The sequence below is a fragment of the Pseudonaja textilis genome, chromosome 7 (assembly GCF_049901715.1).
Source record: "Pseudonaja textilis isolate UNSWEBS1 chromosome 7, rPseTex1.2, whole genome shotgun sequence".
In the NCBI taxonomy this organism is placed as follows: Eukaryota; Metazoa; Chordata; class Lepidosauria; order Squamata; family Elapidae; genus Pseudonaja; species Pseudonaja textilis.
The window spans coordinates 17,626,695-17,651,704 of record NC_141996.1 but is presented as its reverse complement, the minus strand read 5'-3'; the positions used below and the strand labels follow the sequence as shown (position 1 = coordinate 17,651,704).

General features: G+C 33.9%; 1 protein-coding gene across 1 annotated transcript in view; it reads right to left on the bottom strand.

Annotated features, from left to right (window-relative positions):
• Positions 1 to 25,010, bottom strand: part of ATM (ATM serine/threonine kinase) — a 62,554-nt gene that overhangs the window by 18,923 nt on the left and 18,621 nt on the right. Inside the window, exons 16-43 of the mRNA XM_026721013.2 lie at positions 24,544 to 24,633; positions 23,243 to 23,411; positions 21,655 to 21,854; positions 20,634 to 20,716; positions 20,400 to 20,555; positions 19,503 to 19,578; positions 19,252 to 19,382; positions 18,837 to 18,957; positions 17,876 to 18,058; positions 16,914 to 17,074; positions 16,347 to 16,593; positions 15,189 to 15,307; positions 13,718 to 13,844; positions 12,894 to 13,093; positions 12,189 to 12,363; positions 11,065 to 11,229; positions 10,680 to 10,812; positions 9,439 to 9,528; positions 7,744 to 7,915; positions 7,490 to 7,631; positions 5,827 to 6,003; positions 5,090 to 5,264; positions 3,835 to 3,916; positions 3,230 to 3,379; positions 2,286 to 2,394; positions 1,080 to 1,168; positions 894 to 996; positions 322 to 470 (exon numbers count right to left, since the gene is read on the bottom strand). Coding sequence (XP_026576798.1) covers positions 322 to 470; positions 894 to 996; positions 1,080 to 1,168; positions 2,286 to 2,394; positions 3,230 to 3,379; positions 3,835 to 3,916; positions 5,090 to 5,264; positions 5,827 to 6,003; positions 7,490 to 7,631; positions 7,744 to 7,915; positions 9,439 to 9,528; positions 10,680 to 10,812; positions 11,065 to 11,229; positions 12,189 to 12,363; positions 12,894 to 13,093; positions 13,718 to 13,844; positions 15,189 to 15,307; positions 16,347 to 16,593; positions 16,914 to 17,074; positions 17,876 to 18,058; positions 18,837 to 18,957; positions 19,252 to 19,382; positions 19,503 to 19,578; positions 20,400 to 20,555; positions 20,634 to 20,716; positions 21,655 to 21,854; positions 23,243 to 23,411; positions 24,544 to 24,633 — 3,974 coding nt within the window. The remainder of the gene's footprint in view (positions 1 to 321; positions 471 to 893; positions 997 to 1,079; positions 1,169 to 2,285; positions 2,395 to 3,229; positions 3,380 to 3,834; positions 3,917 to 5,089; positions 5,265 to 5,826; positions 6,004 to 7,489; positions 7,632 to 7,743; positions 7,916 to 9,438; positions 9,529 to 10,679; positions 10,813 to 11,064; positions 11,230 to 12,188; positions 12,364 to 12,893; positions 13,094 to 13,717; positions 13,845 to 15,188; positions 15,308 to 16,346; positions 16,594 to 16,913; positions 17,075 to 17,875; positions 18,059 to 18,836; positions 18,958 to 19,251; positions 19,383 to 19,502; positions 19,579 to 20,399; positions 20,556 to 20,633; positions 20,717 to 21,654; positions 21,855 to 23,242; positions 23,412 to 24,543; positions 24,634 to 25,010) is intronic.

The following is a 25,010-nucleotide window of genomic DNA, read 5'->3' as shown; positions in this document are numbered from 1 at the left end:
GGATGAAGAAAAAAACATTCTGGCACAGCAGTAGGCTAGCCCCAAATTTAAAACTGAAACCACTGTAAAAGTCTGACTCACAGACGAACACAATACAGAAGCCTGATGATGGCAGATGAGATTCTGCCGAAACATTGCTACAACTTTAAAAGCACAACTACAATGACGTGGGAAAATACCCGAACAAAGCCGAATACCATACATGTAAGTACCCGCGAAAACTTAAGAAAACATATTATATATATAATATACATATACATACATATATATATATATATATATATATATATATATTATTTTTTTCAAGATAATTTGCATTACTTGACTGAGGAGACCTGATCCCACTGCATATTTCTCCAAGCTGCCTGGTAACGAATCTCCTGTAATTCTATGGAGCTTTCTTCATTCTGCTGTTCCAATCCTTTTAGGTAGATGGAGAGTGTATTACATAGCCCATAATTCTGCAAAGCCTATTAATCAATGAAATTTAATGTTAATATAGCATACGTGAAGTCTGATTTATGAAAACACTTCCAATCTAGATTAGAAACAACATATATTTCCTAGTTTACTTATTTTTACATTAATTTATATTAAGATTTATAAGTTCAACATACTTAATTATTTCTTAATTGATTTCTTTTCAATAAAATAGGTCATAGAATTTACAACAACTATTTTAGGTTAATGGAATTGCATTATTAGCAAAGTGCTAACTTGCTTTCTTCGCGTGTACGTTTATTTATTTAAACAATTCAATACAGACATCCATCTCACAGGAATGAGTCTATGCAGCATAAAAGACTAAAACAAAATGCAACCCATTTTATATAACAACACACAAAAGTATACACCCTTAGCAATATTTAGCAACAACTTTGCATCTATATTACCTCTACCAATCCAGCCTGTCGAATTGATGGTGGAAGGCTGGTTTGAAGGTCATAAGTTACCAGAGCTTTCCCCCATAGTCCTTCATGTTCATATGTTCGTATCCTATTAAAATAACATGACACAACATTCATATAAGTTCCTTTATTTTTTTTACAATAAAGTTAATTTTCTAGTATAATTAATACCTGGCCAATGGCTGCAGCATTTTTCCTCCACCACAGCCATAGAGACTATCTGGCTCTCCTATGCCTCTGTATATATCCATAAGAAGGTTCTAAGGGGGAGAAATGTGTATGACAAATAAGTCTTGAATACAGGTAGTCCTTGACTTACGACCACAATTGAGCCCAAGATTTCTGTTGCAAAGTGAGACATTTGTTAAGTGAGTTTTGCCCCATTTTATGACCTTTCTTGCCACAGTTGTTAAGTGAACCACTGCTATTGATAAATTAGTAACCCGGTAAGTGAATCTGGCTTCCCCATTGACTTTGCTTGTCAGAAGGTCACAAAAGATGATCACATGATGTTAGGACACAGCAATGGCCATAAACACGAACCAGTTGCCAAGCATCTGAATTTTGATCACATGATCATGGGGATATTCAAAGATTCATAACTGTAAAAATTGCTCATAAGTCACATTTTTCAGTGCCATTGTAACTTTGAACTTTGGGGTCACTAAACAAACTGTTGTAAGTCAAGGACTACCTGTACTTTAAGACATGTATTTAAAAACATTGTGGCAATCAACTGAACATAGCAAGTACAAATAATACTGACATTGACCATTTTATAAACTATTAGCACATGGACAAGTCTCTAATAACTATATTGTTTCATGTTCAAAAGACTGCTAAAAAGAACACTTTGTATTCTTGGACTTTTTTTCTTGAATAGTAATTATCCCTATCATCTAGTGAATTACTTGTTAAACAGATAGAGTCTGAAAAGTTGTTTGTGCTATTGCATTGAGCTTGCTGTTCAGAGAAACACTGTATAATATTTCTCTGCATGTATAAAATATCTATTTGAGATACATATTAGAGGAACCTACAAGTTATACCTTAAATAAAATAATTGGGGATAACATCTTACCTCAATTCTAAGTAGAACATCATGTTTGCTGTAAATTGAATTAAGTTTTGGAACACAGGAGACAGTAATAGTTTGGAATTAATTGGAATTAACTATTATATATCTGGGAAGATTGCTAATTCATGGAAGTGATCAGGCCATCATTAAAAGATGACAACAATTATTTGACTATAAATATCATCACAATGTAATTATATGCTAATTATATGCATTACTTTTATTAAATCACATTAAAATATAACCTTTCTAAGTGACCCCAATGAGCACTTATAAGTACATTACAATGAATCCTATACCTGCAAACTTATTCCTGTTTCTTCTTTACTCTTCTCACTTAAACAAGTAAGTGTTGAATTCTGACTTCCTTCTTCAAATGTTAGTTTCTTAGCTGCTTTGGAAGCAGACCTGCAGAAAAGGAATTCAAAACTGATGTCCAAGTCGAATTGATACCATGTTTGAGCATTCAGAAAATATAAATCGTAATAATCATGCCCATTTGCTTAATGTATTAGATGAGTCTGCATAGTCACCCAAAAAGCTTGAAATGAACTGTTGTATTTAATGTATTTTATACTTGTTAGAATTTCAATGAATAAAGCAATACTGTATTTCTCTTTTAATTGTAAAATCTCAGTGAAATAATTTTTGGGGGTGAAATCTATGAACTAAAACAATTGTTTTCTTAGCAAAAGCTCATTTTAACTAATTAATGAATCTGACATTATAAGAGGAACAGCTGAGGAATCTTGGTTCAGATGAGATTCCTTGTTTTCCTGATCATATTGAATGGAAGAACCAAACTGGAATATTTGACATTCTTGCTTCTTGATAGTATTTTCCATAGGCTGAAACTGTAAATGATTCGAACCAATAGTACGAAAAATTAGGCTGTGCAACTCTTTGGATTCAAAGAAAGAAGCAGAGCAGCTTTGGAGTATGTGTGACACCCACAAAGCACCTATTCAATTTCTTCAAGCAACTCGGTCTTTTCTCAGGATCACATGATTGTCCTATTCTGCTTTAGTGTGATCCAGGAAAAGATCCATTTGGTTAAAGAACTACCAACAAGTGCTCCAAAGAAGCTTTCTCTCTTAAAATCTGAAGCATTGCAAATCAGTTTAACTAGAAAAAACACAGGGTAGTTTATTCTTTTCAAGGTGAGAGGTCTGTAAGCCACATATTTTGTATACTTTGTATCACAGATTTATCATAAATGTGAACAGACTGAAACTAACATTACCTTTCCTGTTGTCTGCCTATCTTGTCTGCATAGATTTCTGCATAAAGCAAAGCTGTGAAGTGAGCAGAACAAGACTGGGCTACCATGGCAACCTGCAGATAGCTTAACTCCAGCCAGAAACTGTCATCAAAGATGGTACTGGAAGGATTCCTGGATAAAACAATTGACAAACACAATTGTCTCATTTTACCACAGTCTTCCCAAATGAAGGAGGCACATATTTGAATTACATTATTTTTGCCAAGATTTGCCATAGTTATAATACATTGCTTTACATCAAGGGTCTTCAAACTTGACAGCTTTAAGATTTGTCGACTTCAACTCCCAGAATTCCTGAACTAACATGACTGGAGGAGGAATTCTGGGAGTTGAAGTCCACAACTCTTAAAGCTGTCAAGTTTGAAGACCCCTGCTTTAAATTAAAATGTCAGAATAAAAAGAAATTGGGTTAATGTAATCTATAGAAGAAATTCAGATATAATAAATTTCAATTTGTAGATTTAACAATTACCGTATACTTCTTATTTTTATTTTAAAAAACTGTCTTATTTTTTTAATAACAGAATAATAGATCAAAATACAGACAGCAAAAGAACTCAACCTACTTTTTTTGATGTCTTAAGTAGTCAACCACAGCAAGCATTGTTCTTCGAGATATTTTATCCAAATGAGCTAGAGTTTCTGAATCTATATTAAAGAACATCGTCACAGTAATTCAACTCATTAATGATAGACTTACATAACTTTAAAAATAACTCTTACATTACAATATAGAGAATCTGAATTTTTTTTTTCCCCAAGGAATGCTACTTTTAAATTTCAAAGTGCTTTTGAATTTCTTTTAGTCATTGTATTAAATGTATTTATTTTAAAAAGTGATATGGCTGCCCACCTTAAACCTAATTCTCTGGATGGAGAGATATAATCAGTAAGACAAAAGCAGTAAACAGCCCCCCCTCCCAAAATACCTGGCACCAAAGCTAAACTTTCCGATGCAGCCCACAACACATTCTTCCCTATTGCCTATGCCAATGCTTCTGGGGGAAATCAGATCTTAAGTGTTTTTTGTAACTTTAATGGATAGCGGCCTGCAAGATCTCAAGGGGAGGGTGTTCCACAGGGCATTGGAAAGGGTTCTGTTGCATGCTTCCTAGGCTTCTTAAGATACACAATTTAAGGAAAGGGATCTGCAGCATGACTATCCTATCCAATCTTGAGGGATAGGCAGATGTCTTTGGGGAGAAGCAATCACATAAACAACCTGGTCTCATAGTTCACACAGTAGTATAATTTGGGTGAACTTAGGAATGCCGAATACTGGAAATGTTGTAGTTTCCGGATAGTTTTCAAGGGCAGCCCAATTTGGAGTAAGTTCTAAAGAACTCTGTCTAAACTTCAAGTATTACTAAAACAGGAATTACAACTACCAATAATTAGATAATTAGAATAATTAGATTAATGTATATGAACAATTCATACTGTCTGGTATAATCTTCTGGCAGAGTTGTGTGTGCCAGCTACTTCTATGTTGTTTAAAGGTAAATGTTTCCCTTTCCAAATCATGTCTGAATCCAGGGGGAGTGGGGGTGCGCTTATCTCTTTCCTAGCCAAGGGAGCTGGTGTTGTCCGAAGACACTTCTGTGGTCATGTGGCTGGAGTGACTATATGCCAAGGGGACACAGGTTGCTGTTACTTTCCCACTGAAGTAGTACATATTTATCTACTTGCATGTGCATGCTTTTGAACTGCTAGATTGGTAGGAGCTATTTCTTGGCTGGCATAGCCACTGCTGCAGCACAGAAACAAAATATTTCACATTTTATCTCATGTTCTAGCACAAGAGAAGCCTCAGTCTCATACCTGAATCTGAATTTGCAGGTGTAAATGAATTATTGGGTGATGAATATTTGCAACAGGTCATGAAAAATGTTTGAATTTGTGCAGACAGAAGACTGTGTCCATATTCATTTGAGTCATGTAGTAAAATATCATGAATTAAATAAGGAAGTACAGTTTGACAGAAATCAGCATGAACCTACAAAAATTGCAAAATAAAGTTTTGAACATCAAATTATGTCCTCATATTGGCTCTTGGTCATTTTCGTTTTTGAAAATCGTAATATCTAAGAAATGCATATTTCATTAAAATAAAATGAAACATTGGTGTAATGGTATGTGGGAAAGAACTTAGGGGACTGGTGAAAGACACTGCCAAAGGAATGGTCACATAAGAGACAGCAAAACCCACACCAGAATAAAGAGCAGGGCAAGAGGAAGACATCCTCCCAACAGAAGACATCCTCCCTAGTTCCTTGGACTGTAAAAAGAGACTGGGGGTGGGGGGAGGATTGTATTTTCAGACTTGCAAGATTCTGTCAATGTAGCTTTATAGTAAATTAGTATTAGCTCCTCTGGTTGTGATTCCTATTTGGTTTACTCTGCAAGGCTGACATCTGATCACTGAAAAAGCAGTATAGAAAGAACCATTTTAATTTCTTTAATTCAAGTGTTTATATCCTACCTCTATCAAGATAACTCTTAAAAATAATGCAAACAAAACCTTTATCATAGCATGCAGTCCTGCCAATCTAATTTACCTGGCACAAAGGCTTCAGCAACAGGAGGATTTCACTTGTTATCATTCCACTATCCAATAAAGCACAAATCAAGGTCTTAATCCAAATTTCATGACTTTCATTGTGAGGAATCCACAAGTTTGTACGATCAAGATCTTCTGGAGGAATCTCTCTTACCTTTCCAGGCACCTCCAAGAGCTAAATATCATTATTGTTTAAAAACAATGTGAGAAAAAATTAAATTTAATGTCCCTGTCAGCGTTCCAGCAACCCTCCATTCCGCCCAATAACTCAGAGACAGACATCTTCTCAAAGGTTCCTTTTTATTTGGATAGTAACTGGCACAACTGTGGAATCCCGAATCTGAAAGTTCTGGGCTTCCTTACAATAAGTAAAAACTACAAACTCCATCCCCTGCACCCCTCATCCATCACCTGGCCCAATCACCATCCATCCCACGTTAAGACTTCCTCTCACATATGCGCAACAGACCCTGATCTTGAATCAGAAAAAGAATATTATGTCTAACTAGATATACTCCAATAAATTCCCCCCTCCCACTTTCCCAGGCTCAGATGTGGCAGCATGGGAGCATCCGGTCTCAATATGGCTTCCAAAGCTGACAGCCCCCTCCATTACTTATCTCTCCCACTGCCACAATATCACATAAGCTACCCCTGCGAGAACACAAAATGTTGCATAAAACATTCTTTACTGTGTGTGTGTGTTTGCACTTGAGCAATTTCTGAACTTTACTTTTCTGAAATAATTGTTCTATTTGCTTTGTAGGATCAACAACTGTAACTCGAGATTCCAACTTTCTACCCTGATAGCCATTTTATAAATAGCTTGCCCTGCACAGAAAATACTTTTTACTAGTGTCCATAAAATTTTTCACAGATTTCAAAATTGAAATGTGTTCAAATAGAAGTTATACAACCAAGTGTCAAGAATGCTTTAACTTGGAATACTGCTCTGGAGTTGGATTTGAGGGCCCCCTTTCAATCCTTTGATTCTAAAATACTCTTCATTCATTGCCCATACATTTCTCCTGTCCATCTACATCCAACTTGTATGATTGCCACGAAGAACACAAGGCAACTAGCAGCTGCTTAAATTTCTTTCTCTCATTACTGCTTGCAAGAGAGTTGAAAAAGGTACAAAAAGAAGTCAAGAATAGCCTGGAATCAAGAATCTACCTTATAAACACCGGGTCTTGAGAAAAACCCAGTGAATCCTATTCTGGATGTTGGTCATCTGGTTTGCTGAAGGAGGCACAGCTTATTCTTAGTGGAGGACAGAATAACTGCTGTGTCCTAAAGTTCATATATGGAGCATACAGTTTTCAAGTTTCAGAGTAGAAGCTGATTTACCTTTCCACCCTAGATTAACTAGAAATATGGGAAAGATTGGAGCCAACTGACAAAATGCCACATACAGATAGCAGTAGCACTTAGACTTATATACCGCTTTATAGCCCTCTCTAAGCGGTTTACAGAGTCAGCATATTGCCCCCAACAATCTGGGTCCTCCGATCCTGCTTTACCAACAGAAAAGTTTGCAACTGGATATTTAGAGACCTGTGTCGAAAATGGATAAAATTAGCCTCCTAAACTGTTCGCTCTAACTGAGGAAGAAAATTTAGGATTCTTCATTTAATTTTGTATGGCATAAAATACAGTACCTTTTTCTTAGATGTTCTGAAAGGATGCAAGTATTTCAGCATTGTATCCGTTTCGGTTTTGTTCGTTTTCGAAAATGTATGCCCTGTTTTGGTCGCCAAAATGTTTTTCAAACAGACAGCAGCAGCTGATCGAACTTCAATACTAAAAGTAATAAAAGCCTTTTTTTTACAATTTAACTACTATCCTCATACAAAAACACCCCCCAAAACCAACAATATATTCATATTGTGTTGAATATTCACTATACACTTACCATTGATCTATTAAAGAATTATTTATGAGAGTTAATATTACAAACACCCACTGAAGTTCTCTGTCTTCAAACAGATCACATGTATTGGAACTAGATCCATTTTTACTGTGCTGCAATGCTATGGTAGAAAAACTTATAGGACCGATTTCTCCCAAACAACTTCCAACGGCCTCTGCAAATATAAACATTAACGTTATTCAGGTGGCCTTTGCATACTTTGAAACCAAAGAGAAATCAATATGCAAGAAGGACAACTTTCTGCAGAATCTGAGGGAAGAAGCTGCATAGTGCTTAGAATGTATGCGTGTATATACTAACAGAAGTGCATTTTCTTTTTATATGTATTTTATTGGTTAGCTTCCTGTTCAATGAATTAAGAAACCTTAATAACAGAAAATCTGGGGATTTAGCAACAGCTATATTCTCAGGAGGTATTGAATGAACTTGAATGAATTGAATGTAGAACCAGAAAAAACGAGATGCAGAAGATGTAATTTTCAGAATTTAGTATATATATATTTTGACAACTGTTTCCTGATTAGGAAGTTGAAGGTGTTACTTGGTGTTACTTAGCGCCCTTGATATGCATTGGAGTATACGTATATTCTATGTAGATAGTCCTCATTTAGCAATTGTTCACTTATGACTATCATGAAAAAGTAACTTTATGAACAATCCTCATATTTACTACCTTCACAAGTCTGTAAATCAAAGAAAAGCTGAAGTAAGTTCATAAGCACTGCTATGGTTTCACTAAGTAACCACTTCACTTAATGACCATGTTGCTGGTCCTAAATGTGGTTGGTAAATGTGGACCACCTGGAATCTTGATCCAGTACAGTCATTTAATATCCTTCATTTTGGAAATATTACTCAGCATTCTATAGATGGTAGGCAAACTATATGGATTCAGTGCTTTGGACAGCTATAGAAATGGGTATTTATGGCCAGTATATGATATCATACACAAGCCTAGACTGTTCACTTTCCTTTCACAGTGTCATCATTTGCTTTTTCAGTTACTAAGTTGAATCAGATTTTACGTTACTTTCAAATTTAACTGTACAGACCAGTGACAGCTGATGTCCACAGGAGAAAATGCAGTAGGCAGAGAAATTACAGTAGGTAGAATCAAGGATGTAAACCAGATACCTCTGCTTTGTTTATCAATGGACAACAACCTTTGTACATCAATTTTTAAAAATCCAAGAACATATAACAGTAAGGACAATTAACCAGTGGAACAGTTTGTTGTCAGAAATTGTGGGTGCTTCCTCACTGGAGATTTTTAAGAAGAAACTGGATAGTCATTGGTCTGAAATAATATAAGGCCTCCTGCTTGAGCAGAGGGCCAGACTAGAAGACCTCCAAAGAACCCCCCAGCTCTATTCTGATTGATCAATATATACTCCTCCAAGCTTTTCAAGCTTAATTTTTTTTGCAAGTTGGAAAAACTATATTTCCTAATTTGAGGAGATAATTCATTCCCAAAGTTTAATACCTTCACAAATCAAGTAACTTTAAAAAAATACAAAGGTACAATATCAATACAACTAAACAGTATTAAACATGTACAGCTTTGCGACCGCTTTTTTTCCACAGATTTCTTTAATTATGTAATGCTCTAACAAGCAATGAAATTATATGAAGCAAGCTGTTAAAAATCATCACTCACTTAAACAAGTGATGACTTACCCAAGATAGCATCAGTAGAATGTACAGTTGTTTTTGAAAGTTGTAATAGATATGCCATCAGCTTCACCATAATGCAATCCCTTGGATTTTCTAAGATTTAAAAGAAATGTATATTAGAAGCATCTCTAATGTCACAGGTATTAATTATATATTAGCACTCAAGAGCTTTGTCTTCTCTGATATTGTTTTCTAAAGAGCACAGAAGCAAACGAAAAAAGACAGCACGTTTATTGGCATACCTGTTAAAAAATGTTCTCAAAGAATGTTGGCCCCAGCATTTTCTTCAACATCCTTTAAAAGACAGGTAACAACCCATTCCTTACTCCTTTTGAGAACATAGGCTTTACTAGAGATGTATCTTAAAAAGGCAGATATATTCTAATTTGCTTCAATAACATTCTATTAAAAAGCATTTGTGAGCATTTATACATGGGGTTGCGATAGGTCGGACATGACTTCACAACTAACAACATGTATGATGAAAGATTGATGAAATATTTGGAGAAACCCTCTCCCTCCCAGTAACCTACATGCAATTTGTTGCATTGACTAGAAGTATAAATTAGGTCAGTCTGTATTAAAAAGCAAAGCACACAAATTTCTTCCCTTCTCTAGTTCATATTGGCTTCAGAGCAAACCACTCAGAAGTTTATTCTTGATTTTATCAAGGCTTAACTCCTGAAAAGTGCCTATAACATTGCAGACTCTGTTTATCTACGTTAATGCTACCTTCTAATTTTGCAATGGATTGGTGGATGTTTTAAATGAGTTTTACACGTAGCCCTCATTAGGGTAACTCATAATCACAAGATTTTCTGTTTAACAATTGTAGTGTTTCGTAATGGAATGTCAGCCCCAATTGTGGTCACCAGTTTTTACATAAGTAAAATTTATACAATTAGCAGTCCACAGGTTGGGGACCCCTGGATTAAAGAAATGCATCCATTATGAAACGAAAGAGAAAGAAAGAAAGAAAGAAAGAAAGAAAGAAAGAAAGAAAGAAAGAAAGAAAGAAAGAAAGAAAGAAAGAAAGAAAGAAAGAAAGAAAGAAAGATTCTTTTCCACAAACTCATTAGGAACTACTGACATAATTTTCCAGTGTTAGCTATGCTAATAAATAATCAGATAGAAATGTGTAATGCTTACATAAAAACAGTACAAATGTTTGAATTACTTCTTAGGTCTTTGAATATGAAAAAGGATCAAAATATAAAGATAAATCAGAATTAGCAAATCCATACCCTGAAATTTTTTCCTAAATTCCATTATTTGTTCTTTATGATCTTCTAGTTGTTTGTGCAGATCATTTAAACCCTCAAGTCTTGTTAAAAACAGTGAATCAGATATATTTATCGATAAGAAATGGTTAATTTCCTGCAAACATAAATTCATAATTCATAGATTTAATCTTCTATAAAGAACTACTGCAAAGAATTACACTCCCCCAAATCTGAGACACAAATCTAATTTTTAATGCATAATCCAATTGTAATAACTTCACAATGTAAGAGCTTTGACATAAATAACCAAACAATAAAATATATTAATTCAAATAGGATTAAGAGATTCAATTAGCAATATGAAACATTGCCTTGGATTCCATTTTTTAAAATCTGAAGATATTACCTCCAAAAGAGAAAATTTTCCAGTGCTATATTTAATTTTTTGTTGAGTAGCCCGCAGTTCTTTAAAATGGGGATGATCAGGAAATGGATCTAATAATTTGATTGCTTGGTACAAATATTCATGGTTCTGATTATCTATCACTAGATACTTCAATAAGCCCAAGACCTAAAAATAAAATAGCAGTACAACAGCAATTCGAGTAATTGTAGCAACTACCACTTTTTCATTTTTAAAAACAGAATTAAAACACAATTCAACCATGGCTATATTAGCAGTCCATATTTTATTTCTACCCAAACTAAGCTTTATGGAAATAATAGATAAGGAGGCAGAAAGATTTTTGTGTCTTTTTGTGTTTCTCATCACCCAGGAACCCAGGCTAAGGAAAGAAGTTCTCAGGCCTGAACTTTTTAGGCTTCAATTCTGAACAGTTTTCTGGAATAAATATTATTAAATACTTATTTCTGAATAAAATATCATTTCTATTAACAGTTCTGGAACTAAACAGCTACCTTTTTCTATTTTTACTTCAATTTCATATTTCAGTTGATGCAGCATAGCAAAAAATTAGGTTTTATAAAGACAAAGCTTGTTCCTCATATTATTGTGCAAAACAAATAAAGAACATCAAAAGATCCCCACTGTCTGTTCGAAAACAAAAATTATAGCTGCAATTTCTCAACAATGCAATAGGATTCAGAGTTTGGCAACTTATATGGGGGCTCTCCCTTTATCTTATCCAAACAAACATGTGAGTGCGGATAAATAAGAATTTCATGTAGGAGGAGATGCTAGCATAATTTTTGATAATGATTAAGGCAAACATAATGTAAAATTACCAAATATGATACCAACATTGATAACTGCTACACAATTCAGACAATTCTTTAATTAGTCCCTGACCCTATTTGTTTCATAAATCATGATTCAATTTTACAATTCTGATGACACGCATGGGTTTTTTTTTCCAAAGGAAAAAAGATGATCATTTCTATATCATTCAAAAGGTGAGCTACAAACATAAAATAATCACACTTTTGAGATAAAAAGTTAATAAAATAATGTTGCTTTCTAAAAATGAGATTAATGAAATGCCTAGTAGTTCCTCTAAAACAAAAACCTACCTTTTCTTCAGTTTCAGGTTGTTCTCCAACAATTGGTATCAGTGTACCCACAACAACATGGAGGTGACGTGCTAGGGCATCCCCACAATACTGTACTGCAGTGTGACAAACACGATTGAGAAGGTCACAACAGAGCAAAAAGCTCCGGAGGGATACTCCTGTCAGAGGATTTGGCCTAAGAGGAACACAGGAAAAATAGCTAATAACAGACATGAATAATTTTGCTCCAATTATAGAATAGGCCATAATAAGGACAAAATATAGAAGTATTTTTACAAAAGGCAAAGATCTTAGCTATACATTTTCAAATAAAAATAATAGAATACAATCCACTACGTGCTTGAACATTGAAGCAAAGATTTGGGATCATACAACATTATCTTCCTTTATATTTCTATGTACAAAAGGCTTTAATCAATTGCTAATCGAGTCAACAGCAACAACAACAAACCACATTAGGTTATTTAACAACCAGTGTTTCTTTAAACCATAATTCCTGGTTCATGTTGGGAAAATTAAATTTGACAAGGAGAATAGCTAGTCTAAGCTCAAACATAATATGAAAACCTTCTTTAATATGCTTTCCAAATCAAATGTCAAAGAGATTAAAAATCTCTGCACTAGAGGACTATCCAGGATAAGAATGAATGAAATAGAACTGAACAAAAATCTATGTAAAGACAGAATAACACAGAATAGTCATACCTGTTGCTGATGTGGTGAATCATAGAATAAATCACATCCCGCAGTACAAAAGCCCATGCGCCACCTAAGCCATCCTTTATTTCTTTCAACAGCAGATTTACAAAAAAATGATATATCATAAGCATTCTATGTTTTTTATAATTGTTTTGTGTTCCAGACACCTGCTTCCAGACAGCAAATAAAATTTTGTGGAATGACTCCTACACAAAAAAAAAATTACATGACCAATCTTTAAATACAACTTACTTCACGTATTTATTCTTAAATAAACATGCCTTATTAGATCACTGTTCATATGAATATGCTTCAAGCATCTCTTATCTTTTTAGAATTATTGAAATCACAAGAAGTCTGACATAGCTGAGCTATTGCTTATACAATTAAATAATTATCCCTATTGACTTAATTTGTACATCAAACCAAACCAAAGCAATATTAATTCTGCTTGTCCAAACAAGCAACATACCAACAATGTACTAGAATTTCTTATCTTCTTTAATTTTAATTTGCTTAACACTCAGTTTAATAATTATATACAAGACCATAAATACAGAAACTCTGAAAGAAAAGCACCAGCTATCGCTGTTTTATTATTTTATTAATACCGTGATGACTTATTAGATTTAAAAGATTACCTAAAAGCATAACCTGATTTTGTAGAAATATATTTTTCTGCCTATGTTGCACATTTATAGCAAGTTCTATGCTCAGAGGGATGTCCAATATTAAAAAATATAATGTATATAGTCACACTAATTTAAAATGCCAAAACTACTATACAGAAATACTGTGACCATAACACAAACTGAGCATCAGTTACTTACAGGGTTCTTAGAAAGGATTGCTATAATACCATTAGACTTTGTTTTATAATATCTATTAATGTAATCCAGTGTAGCTTGAATGATAAATGATGGAAAATAAGGAGGATTTGGAGCAGGATCCAGGTCTCTGAAAGAATTGAAAAGATCACAAATCTTTAAAATGTTTGAAGAGGATATAGTCTAAATGACACTAAATAGAATTCAATGAGAATGGTATATTTCATAGCAGAAAACAGTTTATATTAGAATAACTTCAGCACACATTTTTAATTTACAAATAAGATTTCCTTTACTATAGTTCATCTAATCAGGACTTGTAGTTCAATATTTTCAGATAATTATATGGATTTATAACAGAAGAAAGAGCCAGTTTGGTGTAGTAGTTAAGTTATCAAGCTAGAAACTGGGAAATAATGTGGTATCTCATTATCATTAATTAGACACGAAGCCAGCTAGATGACATTTGGGCTTTGGCTAATTATTCTCTCTCAGCCCAAAGAAGGGAATGACAAATCACATTTGAAAATTCATGCCACAAAAACTGCAGGGTTATCCAGGCAGTCTCCAAGAATTGAACACAATTGAAAGGCAGGGGGAAAAAATGATTGAAGCACTCTATCTCAGGCAAGTAAACAAATGCTTTAAAATATGCTTGGGTATCTAACAGTCACAATAAAGATATTCCTGTATACAGAATCCATCAGCTGAAGTATCATTGAAGACATAAATTTGAAATGCACTGAAGCATGGCTGAAAAAAACCCATATCTTTGTATATATGGTCAAAAGTATAGTGTTTGTTGTCTAAAACAGAATTATTATGATCTAGTAATATTTTACAAAACAGATCTCCGGTTTCTAAATTGTCTCTTTCCCAAATGATCTTAGATATGAGAGGAAACAGCTCAGCAAAACTTCAAACTGCCATTCCTTTTTGAAGGTAGTCCTTGCTAAACAACCCTAAATAGGACCGAAATTAATAAGGCCTTGGCAAGCACTCAGGAAGGCCTTGTGTGGCCAGCAGCTGCCTCGTGAAGGGCCAGGCATGCCTTGTCAGCAGCTGGAGGAAGAAGACGGTAAAGGAACAGGGTGTGGGTGTGGGTGTGCAGGGAGCCAAGGGGCAGTAAGGGCAGGGGCATGCAGGGCAGCCAAAAGGGCAGAGACAAGGGGTAGATACGTGGGTGAGAGAAGTGGAAGCACACAGTCGTTGTAAATGCAGGTGACCTGTCAAATGTCCCTGGATCGCATGGCCATGGGGGCTCTGCAGTGTATATAAAGGCTTGGTGTAAGTAGCCTTCGTTCATCACTGTGATAACTTCAAACCGTTGCTGAACCAATGGTTGTTAGAAGAGGACTACCCATATTTTACTTTTGCTTGACATGCAATTCTCTTGACAATCAGTTTACAAATAAAGAAATCTTTGCTTAAAATTATAGTACACAACACGTTAACAGAGAAAGAAAAACTGTACCCTGTAAATGTAATTAAGTCAGAATTCTCTTCTGGTTTGATATCGATTGGCTCATGTAGGGTCATCAACACCTCTACCACAATTTCTGGTAAGCTGCTATGAAATAAACTGTCTATCAGCTGTAAAAACAAAATACAGGTTTAATAATCTTAAAAGACAAAAGACAGTTAATATGGCTGCTATCTCACTTATCAATCTTCTGGCTTTATATTTAATAAAATATGCAAATAATTTAGTTTTCTCTTTGTTTGCTATAATGTTTTTCCACCAAGCAGAAAAAAAAGATGTTCTTTGAAAAAACATTTTGCCTGAGGCACAAATTAATAATAATAATAATAATCCCTGAAACAAAGTGGAAAAATAAGTGCTTGGTTTCAAAATTAAGGAATTACTCCACTCAAATTATATCTTAAAAAGGAAAAATAGGGGGAAGAGCACAACCCAATTCCAACAGAAATACATTCTCTTTCTACTTGTTATTCTTCATTATTCAAGCACTGGGAAATATCAAAATGGAGCCTGCACTAAATAGCAGAGCAATATATGAAAACAGAATTCCAGGACTTAATGAAGTGCTGCCTATCACTAGCTAAATGAAAAACCAATTGAAACTTCAATAAAAGCTTCAGAAACCAAGCAGTACAGTTCTTGACATTTTCTGTCACAGCAATTACCAAGGATAATGAGAGTCTTTCAAGTAGATGTCTTCTGGAAACTGTGTTTATATATGGATAAAAGCTTTTCTATCAATTTGTTTTAAAATAGAAATAGATTGGACAGCCGTATTTCTAACTGCTTAGACTGGGGAGAAATCAACAGGATAAAATCCAGTGTTTTTTTTAAACTGATACTAATTTTAGGAATGAAAAAAGTAAATTGAAGAATAAGCCCAAGCTGCTCATGACACTACACTAATAGCAATGGTCCTGCTTAGTTTTAAAATGAGACTAAAATTAAAAATATTAACAAAATAACTTTAAATGTGAGTGCTATGAATTTTAGTGATTTTTCTGATATGGAAATTATTTACTTCTACCTGGGAATTGAAGTAATATTTAGAAATTGACAGTTTTTTAAAACTTAGGATATTGTATCATTTGAATTCTTTGCACTTAAGACTATAGGTTACCAAAATCAAACTTTATTTTTTAAAGATACCTGCTTTCCTAAGTAATTTTCATCTGTCAACATGTCATAGACTCTAGAAGCTGTATTGCTCTTTTGTGTGAATTCGGTATCTTTCTGGTTTTGGTAGGCAAAATAAGGAAGAATGTTGACAAGGATTTTGGGGAAGCACTGTGCCAGAAGGTGATGTTCTTCTATTTCAACGTAGCTGGCAATTGATTTTATCTCTTCAAGCTGATCTCTAATTATTAGTTGTGGAATCAAGATTTTATAGCAGGACCTGCAATTAAAATATCTCCTTGAATTATGATGAAATTACATTTGAAAAATAAAAGCCCTGTTGATAGGCAACAATTGAATCCTCAAAATATTATTCTAAGCAGCCAATTCAAATTAAACAAGGACCAACTGTCTTTTCCATTCTTGGAAAAGGATGGTTAACTTTGTTTTAAATGCATTAAATCACTTTCAAAATTAATTAATACATTTTCCTTGCGTTAAAATAAAGTAAAAATTAAGGTTATTTCAGAACACAGCAAATTAATTAATAAATGCTGCAGCAATCAATCTACAAAGACAAAGTATGATTCAGAGGCATACCTGAAAAACTCTGCCAAAGTAGAGCAATTTAGCAAAACATATGGAAAATCGGACAAACTGTAATCACAGTTCAACCACTCAAATACAAGATAATCTAAATGGGTGCTCATTAAATCTTCTGTATTTTTATAGCCAAAAGAGCCAGAAATATTTTCTAAAACCTGTGTTTGAAAAATAAATAAGATTGTCAATAGTCAAAAATAATACCATTAATATCACAGCAGTATGATGTCAATAAGATAAGGATCACATGCTTAAGATTTGTCACTGATGCCTCTCAATGTATTTGTATTCCCATTCAGTTCAGTGAACAGACAATAAACATTACGTGTAAGTATTCAATAATTCTGTCCTCAGGATTATCTACCTATCCATCCATCCATATGTGCATTATTGAATATTTATATATATGCATGCACACGTACGCACCGACTCATGCATGTATACACAAATTCTTTGGCTGCAAAAAAGTAAATTGGATCTTACTTTAAAGACAGAAGCAGAATCTGCCCACCTTCAAATAACTCATTGCTCAAAATTCAGCTAGTATAAAATGTTCCTATTTTTGTGAAGTCCTCAAAGTCCTGCACTGCTTTCTTCCTCATAGCAGCAACTGCTGGCATGTATAGATTCTGGAAAAAGTTGTGTTAATTTGGTGGAGATCATGCCATATTTCTGATTATGTGGCCACTGTAAACAGCTATTTATGTTTAGATTCCTTACTGGAATCATGAACAGAAAAAGAAAGATAATAGTAGTGGAGGGGGAGTTGTTTTCATTTTGCATTATCAGGCCAATTAAGGCCACATAATCCCTGACTATCCTGGGCTGGAAATTAATTTATAATTTATGCTTATATTCCTCCTTATAAAAAGTACAATTCCTACTTTAATTTATTTAGAATCTGTATAACAATATTTACTACAGGTATCTGAATGTATCCTCTTTAGTTCAATAATTACCTTCCTTACGAGCTGAGGATCTAATCCATTCTTTTTAATACACTGGAAAATAGCAAACAATGCTTGTTTCTCACACACAGGGCTGCTGTACAGAATCATAGTTATTAACATGAGTAGGACTGTTTTTCTGTTATGCTCTTCATCAGGATGGCTTTCTTGATTCCCTGTATCACGTGCCTTCAACTAACAAAGCACAAAGTGAAAGGAATTTTTTTTAGTTACACACATAATAGATTTTATGTTTTTTCCTATTAAAATAGCATTCCAACACAGGTGTAACAAATGATCAAAGAGATAATACCAAGATGAATCGAATTTTGATAAACCTAAAATAACCAGTCTAAAATAAGTGGGTTTTATTCCTATGCACCACCTTCTCTCATTACCAAGCATTTAATTCTCTGTCCTTTAAAACTGAATTATCTGCCAAAGCCTTAAAGGTGTCACTTTCTGAAGATACTTTCTAAGAAAAAAAGAATGACAAGCCAGGAAGTCTCATGCGAAGGTTAGGATGGCACAAATAGTAGAACATACCATTGAGGATGAGTAGGGTAACAACAGGTTGGAAAGTAGAATGGGAAAAGATGGGGGCTAATGGGAAAGTGTTTGAGGGGAATGAAAACATGTACATCTGTGGGTAAAGATGTGTGGATGGAAAAAGTGGGATAAGAGTCGGGATAGAAGGGAGAAGAAAGGTGGTAAGCTAACAGGAAAAAACACAGGAAGAAATGAGAACAGAAGGGCAGTAAGAAGAGAGAAGGGGAGGATTGGGCAAGGAACATTGGCATAAAGGTACAGAACAAGCAGGGAAAACCAACAAAGAAATACCAGATGGAAAATCAGATGGAATAGCCATGGATACGGTTTTCACAAACTCTTTTCAAATAGATACACTTGGATCAATAAGTGAAGGAAATGCTCACACTTAAAATCTTCATGCATGCTTAGTAATAATTATTACCAGAGTTTTTGCTCCTTCTTGAACTTTGATGTACAAATTCTCAAAAGCTCTTTGTTGGAACTTCAAAGGAAGACCTTTCACTAAACCAGTAGTATCTCTCAGTTTCACATCTTGGAACAAACTTACGATCAAGCAGAGAAAAAGGCAATTTAGAATTAAAGTGTATATTCTTTCTAAAATAAAATAAATTTGTGTTTCCATTTTGTTCTCATAGGTTTTTTCTGAAATAATTTTAGTAATATGTAATAATAATTTAACAAAGTAAAACTTTGTTAAATAAGTTATTTATTTTCATATCATATACTTCTGAAAGATGAACTTTTAACTAATTTTAATAAACTAGCAATATAAGTAATGTTAATGTTGTTGATAAACTAGAGATAAACTGTCACTCTAAAACTGTGTGCATGTATACCTGATTGCTGACTTAGCTGCAACTGTACAAACTTGAAAATTGTTATCTGCAAGGAATTGAGGAAAAGCATCTCTCACAGGTAGATTTTCACTTTTAACTTTAAGCACAGCCCATTCTAAACAAGGGTCAGCCTGGGAAAAAATGGAAAAAAAGGAAATATCCTCATATTTTTATAGATTTAGAAACCAAAATAAGTAGAAGAATTACAAGCAGTAATAAAAGTTTTTAAAAGCTGCTGGAGTTTTACTTACATGAAGCAAGGTTGTCATACAATTCACTAAAGCAATTCTTACAGGAATTGAACATTTCCCTTCATTTGCTAAATGCCTGAAATAGAAATCATTTTAATAATAAAATATAACCCATTCTTTTAAGAAGTCAAAACTTAAAGTCAAATTTGTTTTTAAGATTTTTGAAACATACTGTATAAGTCTTTATTAAAGATTTCAAAGAACTTTTGTTAATTTTTAAATTTCAGAAAAGTTAAACTAAACTGTTCTAATCACTGGCATTGTTAAGGACTATTCATTCAATTACCATTTGTTCAATTTTATTAAAAAGTATCTATTGCCACCCTTGTACTTTATAGCCTGAATTTCATTAAATAGATTACTTTTGTGTCTTTAAAATAATCAAGTCCTTTGAGCGAAGCTGACTGAATGAATACACTTAAGTTGCAAATCCCAGCTATTTCAGAACAGTAAAATTAGTGGAAATTTCTTGTAGAAATTCAATTTAAGACTGATACTATTAAGGCATATTTAACTGCATTGGACTCACTATCTTTAAATACTGAAAATTGAATTCATACATTTAGTACTAAATTTGATTGAAATCAATATGCTTATACTTAAGCATACTTTTGATTAATTTTACTTAAACAAATGAAAGAATACCCCGGACAATAAAAATAATACTTAGTTCTGCACTTTCTTCACTGCTATTAAAAATGCTTCATGCTCTAATTGTCAATTTACCACCCTAACATTTTCTTCTATAAAAGGGAGTTGTAGACCAAGAGAAATTTATCTAACATGGATGAATTGTGAAATGTTTATGTAACATGACATAGTGATCCTTCAGAAGATCTTCCCTTCAATCTTTCCCTAACAGCAAATAATTTGGAGTTAAATTCACACTTAACCTACCAAAATGATCCAACAACAATTAAGACTTGACACCTGGCTTCTCTTAGATCTTCAGAATTTCTACTGAAGGTTCCCAAAATATTAACCATTGGAAGAAGATTATGTAATATTGCTGCGCAAACATCTTGATCCCGACGATAAAAGGAACATATACCCCTATAAGAAATAACTAAACATTTGTATCTCAAAATATATATAGCAAATTAATTTTATTAAGCAAGATTATTTTCTTACGGTAGAAGCTTGAGTAATGAGACAACATAATCTTCAGGCAAGGGATTTTCTCCTCTGGGAAGTTCCTTCAACAAGACTAAATACTAGTAGAAACCACAATTAAAGATATAATATCAGAAAAGAACCCAATGTTTATGTACATCTGCATGGACACAACAAAATTATATTGCATTTATACTTAGCATGTGAGCAAATATATATTGAAGATATAAAAGGCGCGAAAAAATGAAAGTGCTAAACTGGCAAGCCGGCTAGCTGTCAAACCTGATCTAAGCCTCTGCGAAAAAAAGCTTAATCCAGGGGATGATTATTCTTCTAAAATCCTAACTATTCAGAGCCCTTAAAGGGCTGAGAGCAAGTGAAGAACTGGGGACCGTTACCAGAGGGTGTTTCCTCAGTTTTTCAACTCGGTCTGCAGAGCTAGTGGAATAGAGACTACACATCCTGGATTCTCCCTTAGGCTCAGTGGAGAATAGCATGTTATTCAAAAATGTATGATTGATACAAAAATATGATTAATAATATACCAAAATGATGTCAACATTTGTTTTTTTAAAAAACAGATCTATGTTCAGCTTTGGCAGTATACTGCTATAACCCTGCACAATGATCCATATCCCAATAACTTCTTGACTAGCTAACTACAATGCACTCTACACTGGTACGTCAGAGCCAGGTCTGGAAGCTGCATCTAAAGTAGAACAGAGCTATTTGTTTTTCAAGAGAAACAGGTCCTGAAACTAAAATTGCTGCTATTATCACCCATATATTACTAGGCCTAATATAAGCTGCTGAAATTAGTCTAAAAATCCTAAACAGCTAATAACCCGGATATTTACAAGATAGTCCCAGCTGATTTAATTGTGATGGTTTTATTTAAGACTGTGTTATTGTGTGGGGGGTTTTTTTGTCACTCTGAATTTCTCTGAAAGAAAGGCTAGTATTGAAATAAAACAAATTAGTAAGTTACACTCCAACAGCATTAAAAACAGAAGGCTAAACAGAGTAATTTTATACTCACCACATGTAAATGTAGAGGTTTCATAAAATCAAATGAATTTTCATCTATTAGCACTAAGAGTTTCCTCCAAATTTCGGAACATCTAAAGGGAACTGTTTGTATTGTGGTTGCTGTGGTAGCTATACACAAGAACTTCAAAACATCAAGAAGAAGCAAATCCTGTTTAGATAAATGCTCTTCTGATAATGGACTTGTGGCACCTGTGTGATATGATGACCATATAGAAGCTATGAAAAAACAGCTTTCAAAACTTACAATTAATTATCTGTTAGGAAGCCATCAGCAACTGCATTTAACCAGAATGCATATTCCTTTTTGTTTACCTTCTACCAATCAGCACATTGGCTGCCACATATAGCATGAAATACAGTAAAAATATAACAATACTACAAAAATGTACTAATATAACATTGGCATGGGGGAAATATAATGGGAATGATAAGCCTGTAGAGGTTTAAAACAGTCAGAGAATTAGTGTTTATATCTTGTTCATCTAGCATTGCCCTGCTTTGAGGGTTTTTTAAAACTGTACAATAAACTCATCATCTCAGTCTTGTCAAAACCTGTCATATGGCCATTTTTCTAAGCATTTTCAAAACAACATATGGGATGAAATATACAAGGTATTCAATCATTGATAACAGTACAAGTCTTTGGTCTACACTACGGGTGTCAAACTCATGGCGTCACACTGATGTTTTGCAAAGCTTTTTCCCTTCGTGAAGCTGGGATAGGTATGACTTGAATCTGGCCCGCAGGGCGCTGTTTTGACACCCCTGTTCTAAACGTTCTAGTTACACTTCTGTGTCTATATACTCTAAATATATATGCTTGCTTTGATGTAGATGCTTGATAGTTCTCACTGCCACTAAGGAATTTTTTTATTACGCCCTATCCTAAAATTTAATGTATGAAAAGTTATAGAATTTCTCATATTACAAAAAAATATCGAGAATCTCCAACAGAAAAAAAATAGAAGACTCTGAACAGATTCCAAAATAGTGATCATCTACTCTTGTTTAGAAATAAATTCTTATAAAGAAGTGTCAGTTGATAAAGGACACACAAAACTAAGTTCTGAAAGAGATAATAATCACAAATATAGGTATTCTTCACATAGTAATCACAATTGGGACCAGCAACTCAATCACTAAGCAGAAAATCATGTGAGTACAAATGGACTTACTATATTGCCTTACTTCCTTTTTGGTCCTTAAAGGAGTAACATGATCCAAAAGGAAGCTTTCAATCTTGTGAATGCTATGTGGCGGGTATGTGTGTGTGTGTGTGTGTGTGTCAAACTGGTGACCAACAGGCCAGATGCATCACAAGCAGGCCATGCCCACTCCAGCTCCACAAATGGAGAAGACATTACAAAACATCATGTGATGGCAACGTGACATGGCGACTTTGACACCTGTGCTATATGACATGACAAAAGTCTTTATTTTATAAATTCTCATACAAATCATTGTATCACAGTAATTTTTGGTGTATAAAGATGCTTCAAGTACGTGAATTATAATTCCTTATTTTTTCTAAAACCATTCAATAACACAAAAACATACATCAAACAGATTGAATATACCTGTCAAGGTGTGCAAGTCTCCAACTTCATTCATTTCACCAACTTCACTACACTCATCATCAAATAGATCAAAGACTGTTTGGTTTCCCTCTTCCATTCTACTTTCTTCAGGAAAATCTTCCATTAAGTCAATTTCTCCAATTTCACTTGACTTTCCAGTAAAAAACATCTAACAGAAGATATTTATTCATACCATCTCTTATAATGAGAGCAATACATTATAATAAATATGTAATAAATTTATATAAATATAGTTTTATGAATAACATCCATTTATCCCTTTCCTACAAATACCTCTAGATAAAAACTAGACAACACCTATCCTTTTGCTAAAATATTACTTCAGTATAGAAGCTTCACTTCCACTCTTCATTAATGTTTGAATGTTGGTTGGCTACTTTGTATAATAAGGTTTCCATAAAATAGGGGCATTTGCTAAGAAAGTCATTTTAGAATTCAGTAATTACTATTATAATTTAAGCAATTTAAGCAAAGAAATAGAGCTAAGTTGTTCATGTTGACTTCGCTTGGCTGGGAAATTTACAAAGGAACTAATCTCTATTCAGTTTTCCTGTTTTTAATATCTAAAGCCAATAAAACCAATATGACTATAGTTTAATTATTATATGAAAATTAGTGAAATTTTCATTATGCTGTATATCAAACTAGAATAAGCTATTTATAAAGATTTAAATTATTAATCCTTATGTGCTACATACCTTCTAACCAATTATTTGATTACTAACTTGGCAGTATTACTGTAATTGATAGAGACAGGCAAGAGTAACTGTACCTAGCTAATCCACCACTTGCCAGAAGTAAGTTAACTTTTTTATTATTTTGAGAAGCAAAGAGTGGAAGTAGAGGAAAAACACAGTTGTACAGTTCCTAAGACGAATATAGACACTGGGTATTTCCATTCAAGTTGTCCACAGCACTTATTCTTCTGTATTAAGTACTGTTCTCTCAAGTAGAATGAACTTTAAAATCGGTGCTTGCTCACATGATGCTTAACTAAAAGAGATTAATTATAGCAATGAAGTACCTCTGCTCTCTGCTCCTGATAAAGGTGTATAAATGTGCAAATAGAGTGATGTTAAGTATAAAGAGAAAGATGTGGAAAAGGGCAGAGAAATGTTGTTTTCCATTTGTTTAAGGAAGACAAAGGAATCACAGTGTGAATTCAGAACAGTGATTAGAATGAATTCTTCACCTCAGAAATAACATGTTCAGAACAATAAAAGTTGCATTGCATATATAGTCTCTAGGAGGGAAACAAACATCACATCATATCTACTCACCAAAAGTTTGCAGATACTTGCAAGATCATTCATCAGCTTGGATGTTAACAAATGCAAGAAGATAGTAGACAAACTTTTTTTGGGACTATTCTGTTGAAACAGAGTAAGAAGAACAGGAAGTGATAAATATTGCCATTTCTCCTAGACTTCCAGAAAGCTTTGAAAACCTGCCTTTGGTCCAAGACCTAGGGTTGATATTTATTATTTGTTCAGTCCCTCCCTTGTTTCGTTGTGTTAGTAATGTATTAGTTTATAGCCTGGGTTGTCTTTTTGATTTAATGCTTTTAGCTGTTTTTGTCTTTTTTAGTTTTGTATACTGCTCTGCATCTACTGGAGTTGGGCAGCCACTAAATTTAAATATACTAACAAATAAAAGCAGAAGAAACAATAATTGTAAAAGAATACAATGAAGTATTTGACTTTTTGCACTATAAAATAATCTGCAGTAACCTGTAATCAGGTTGCTG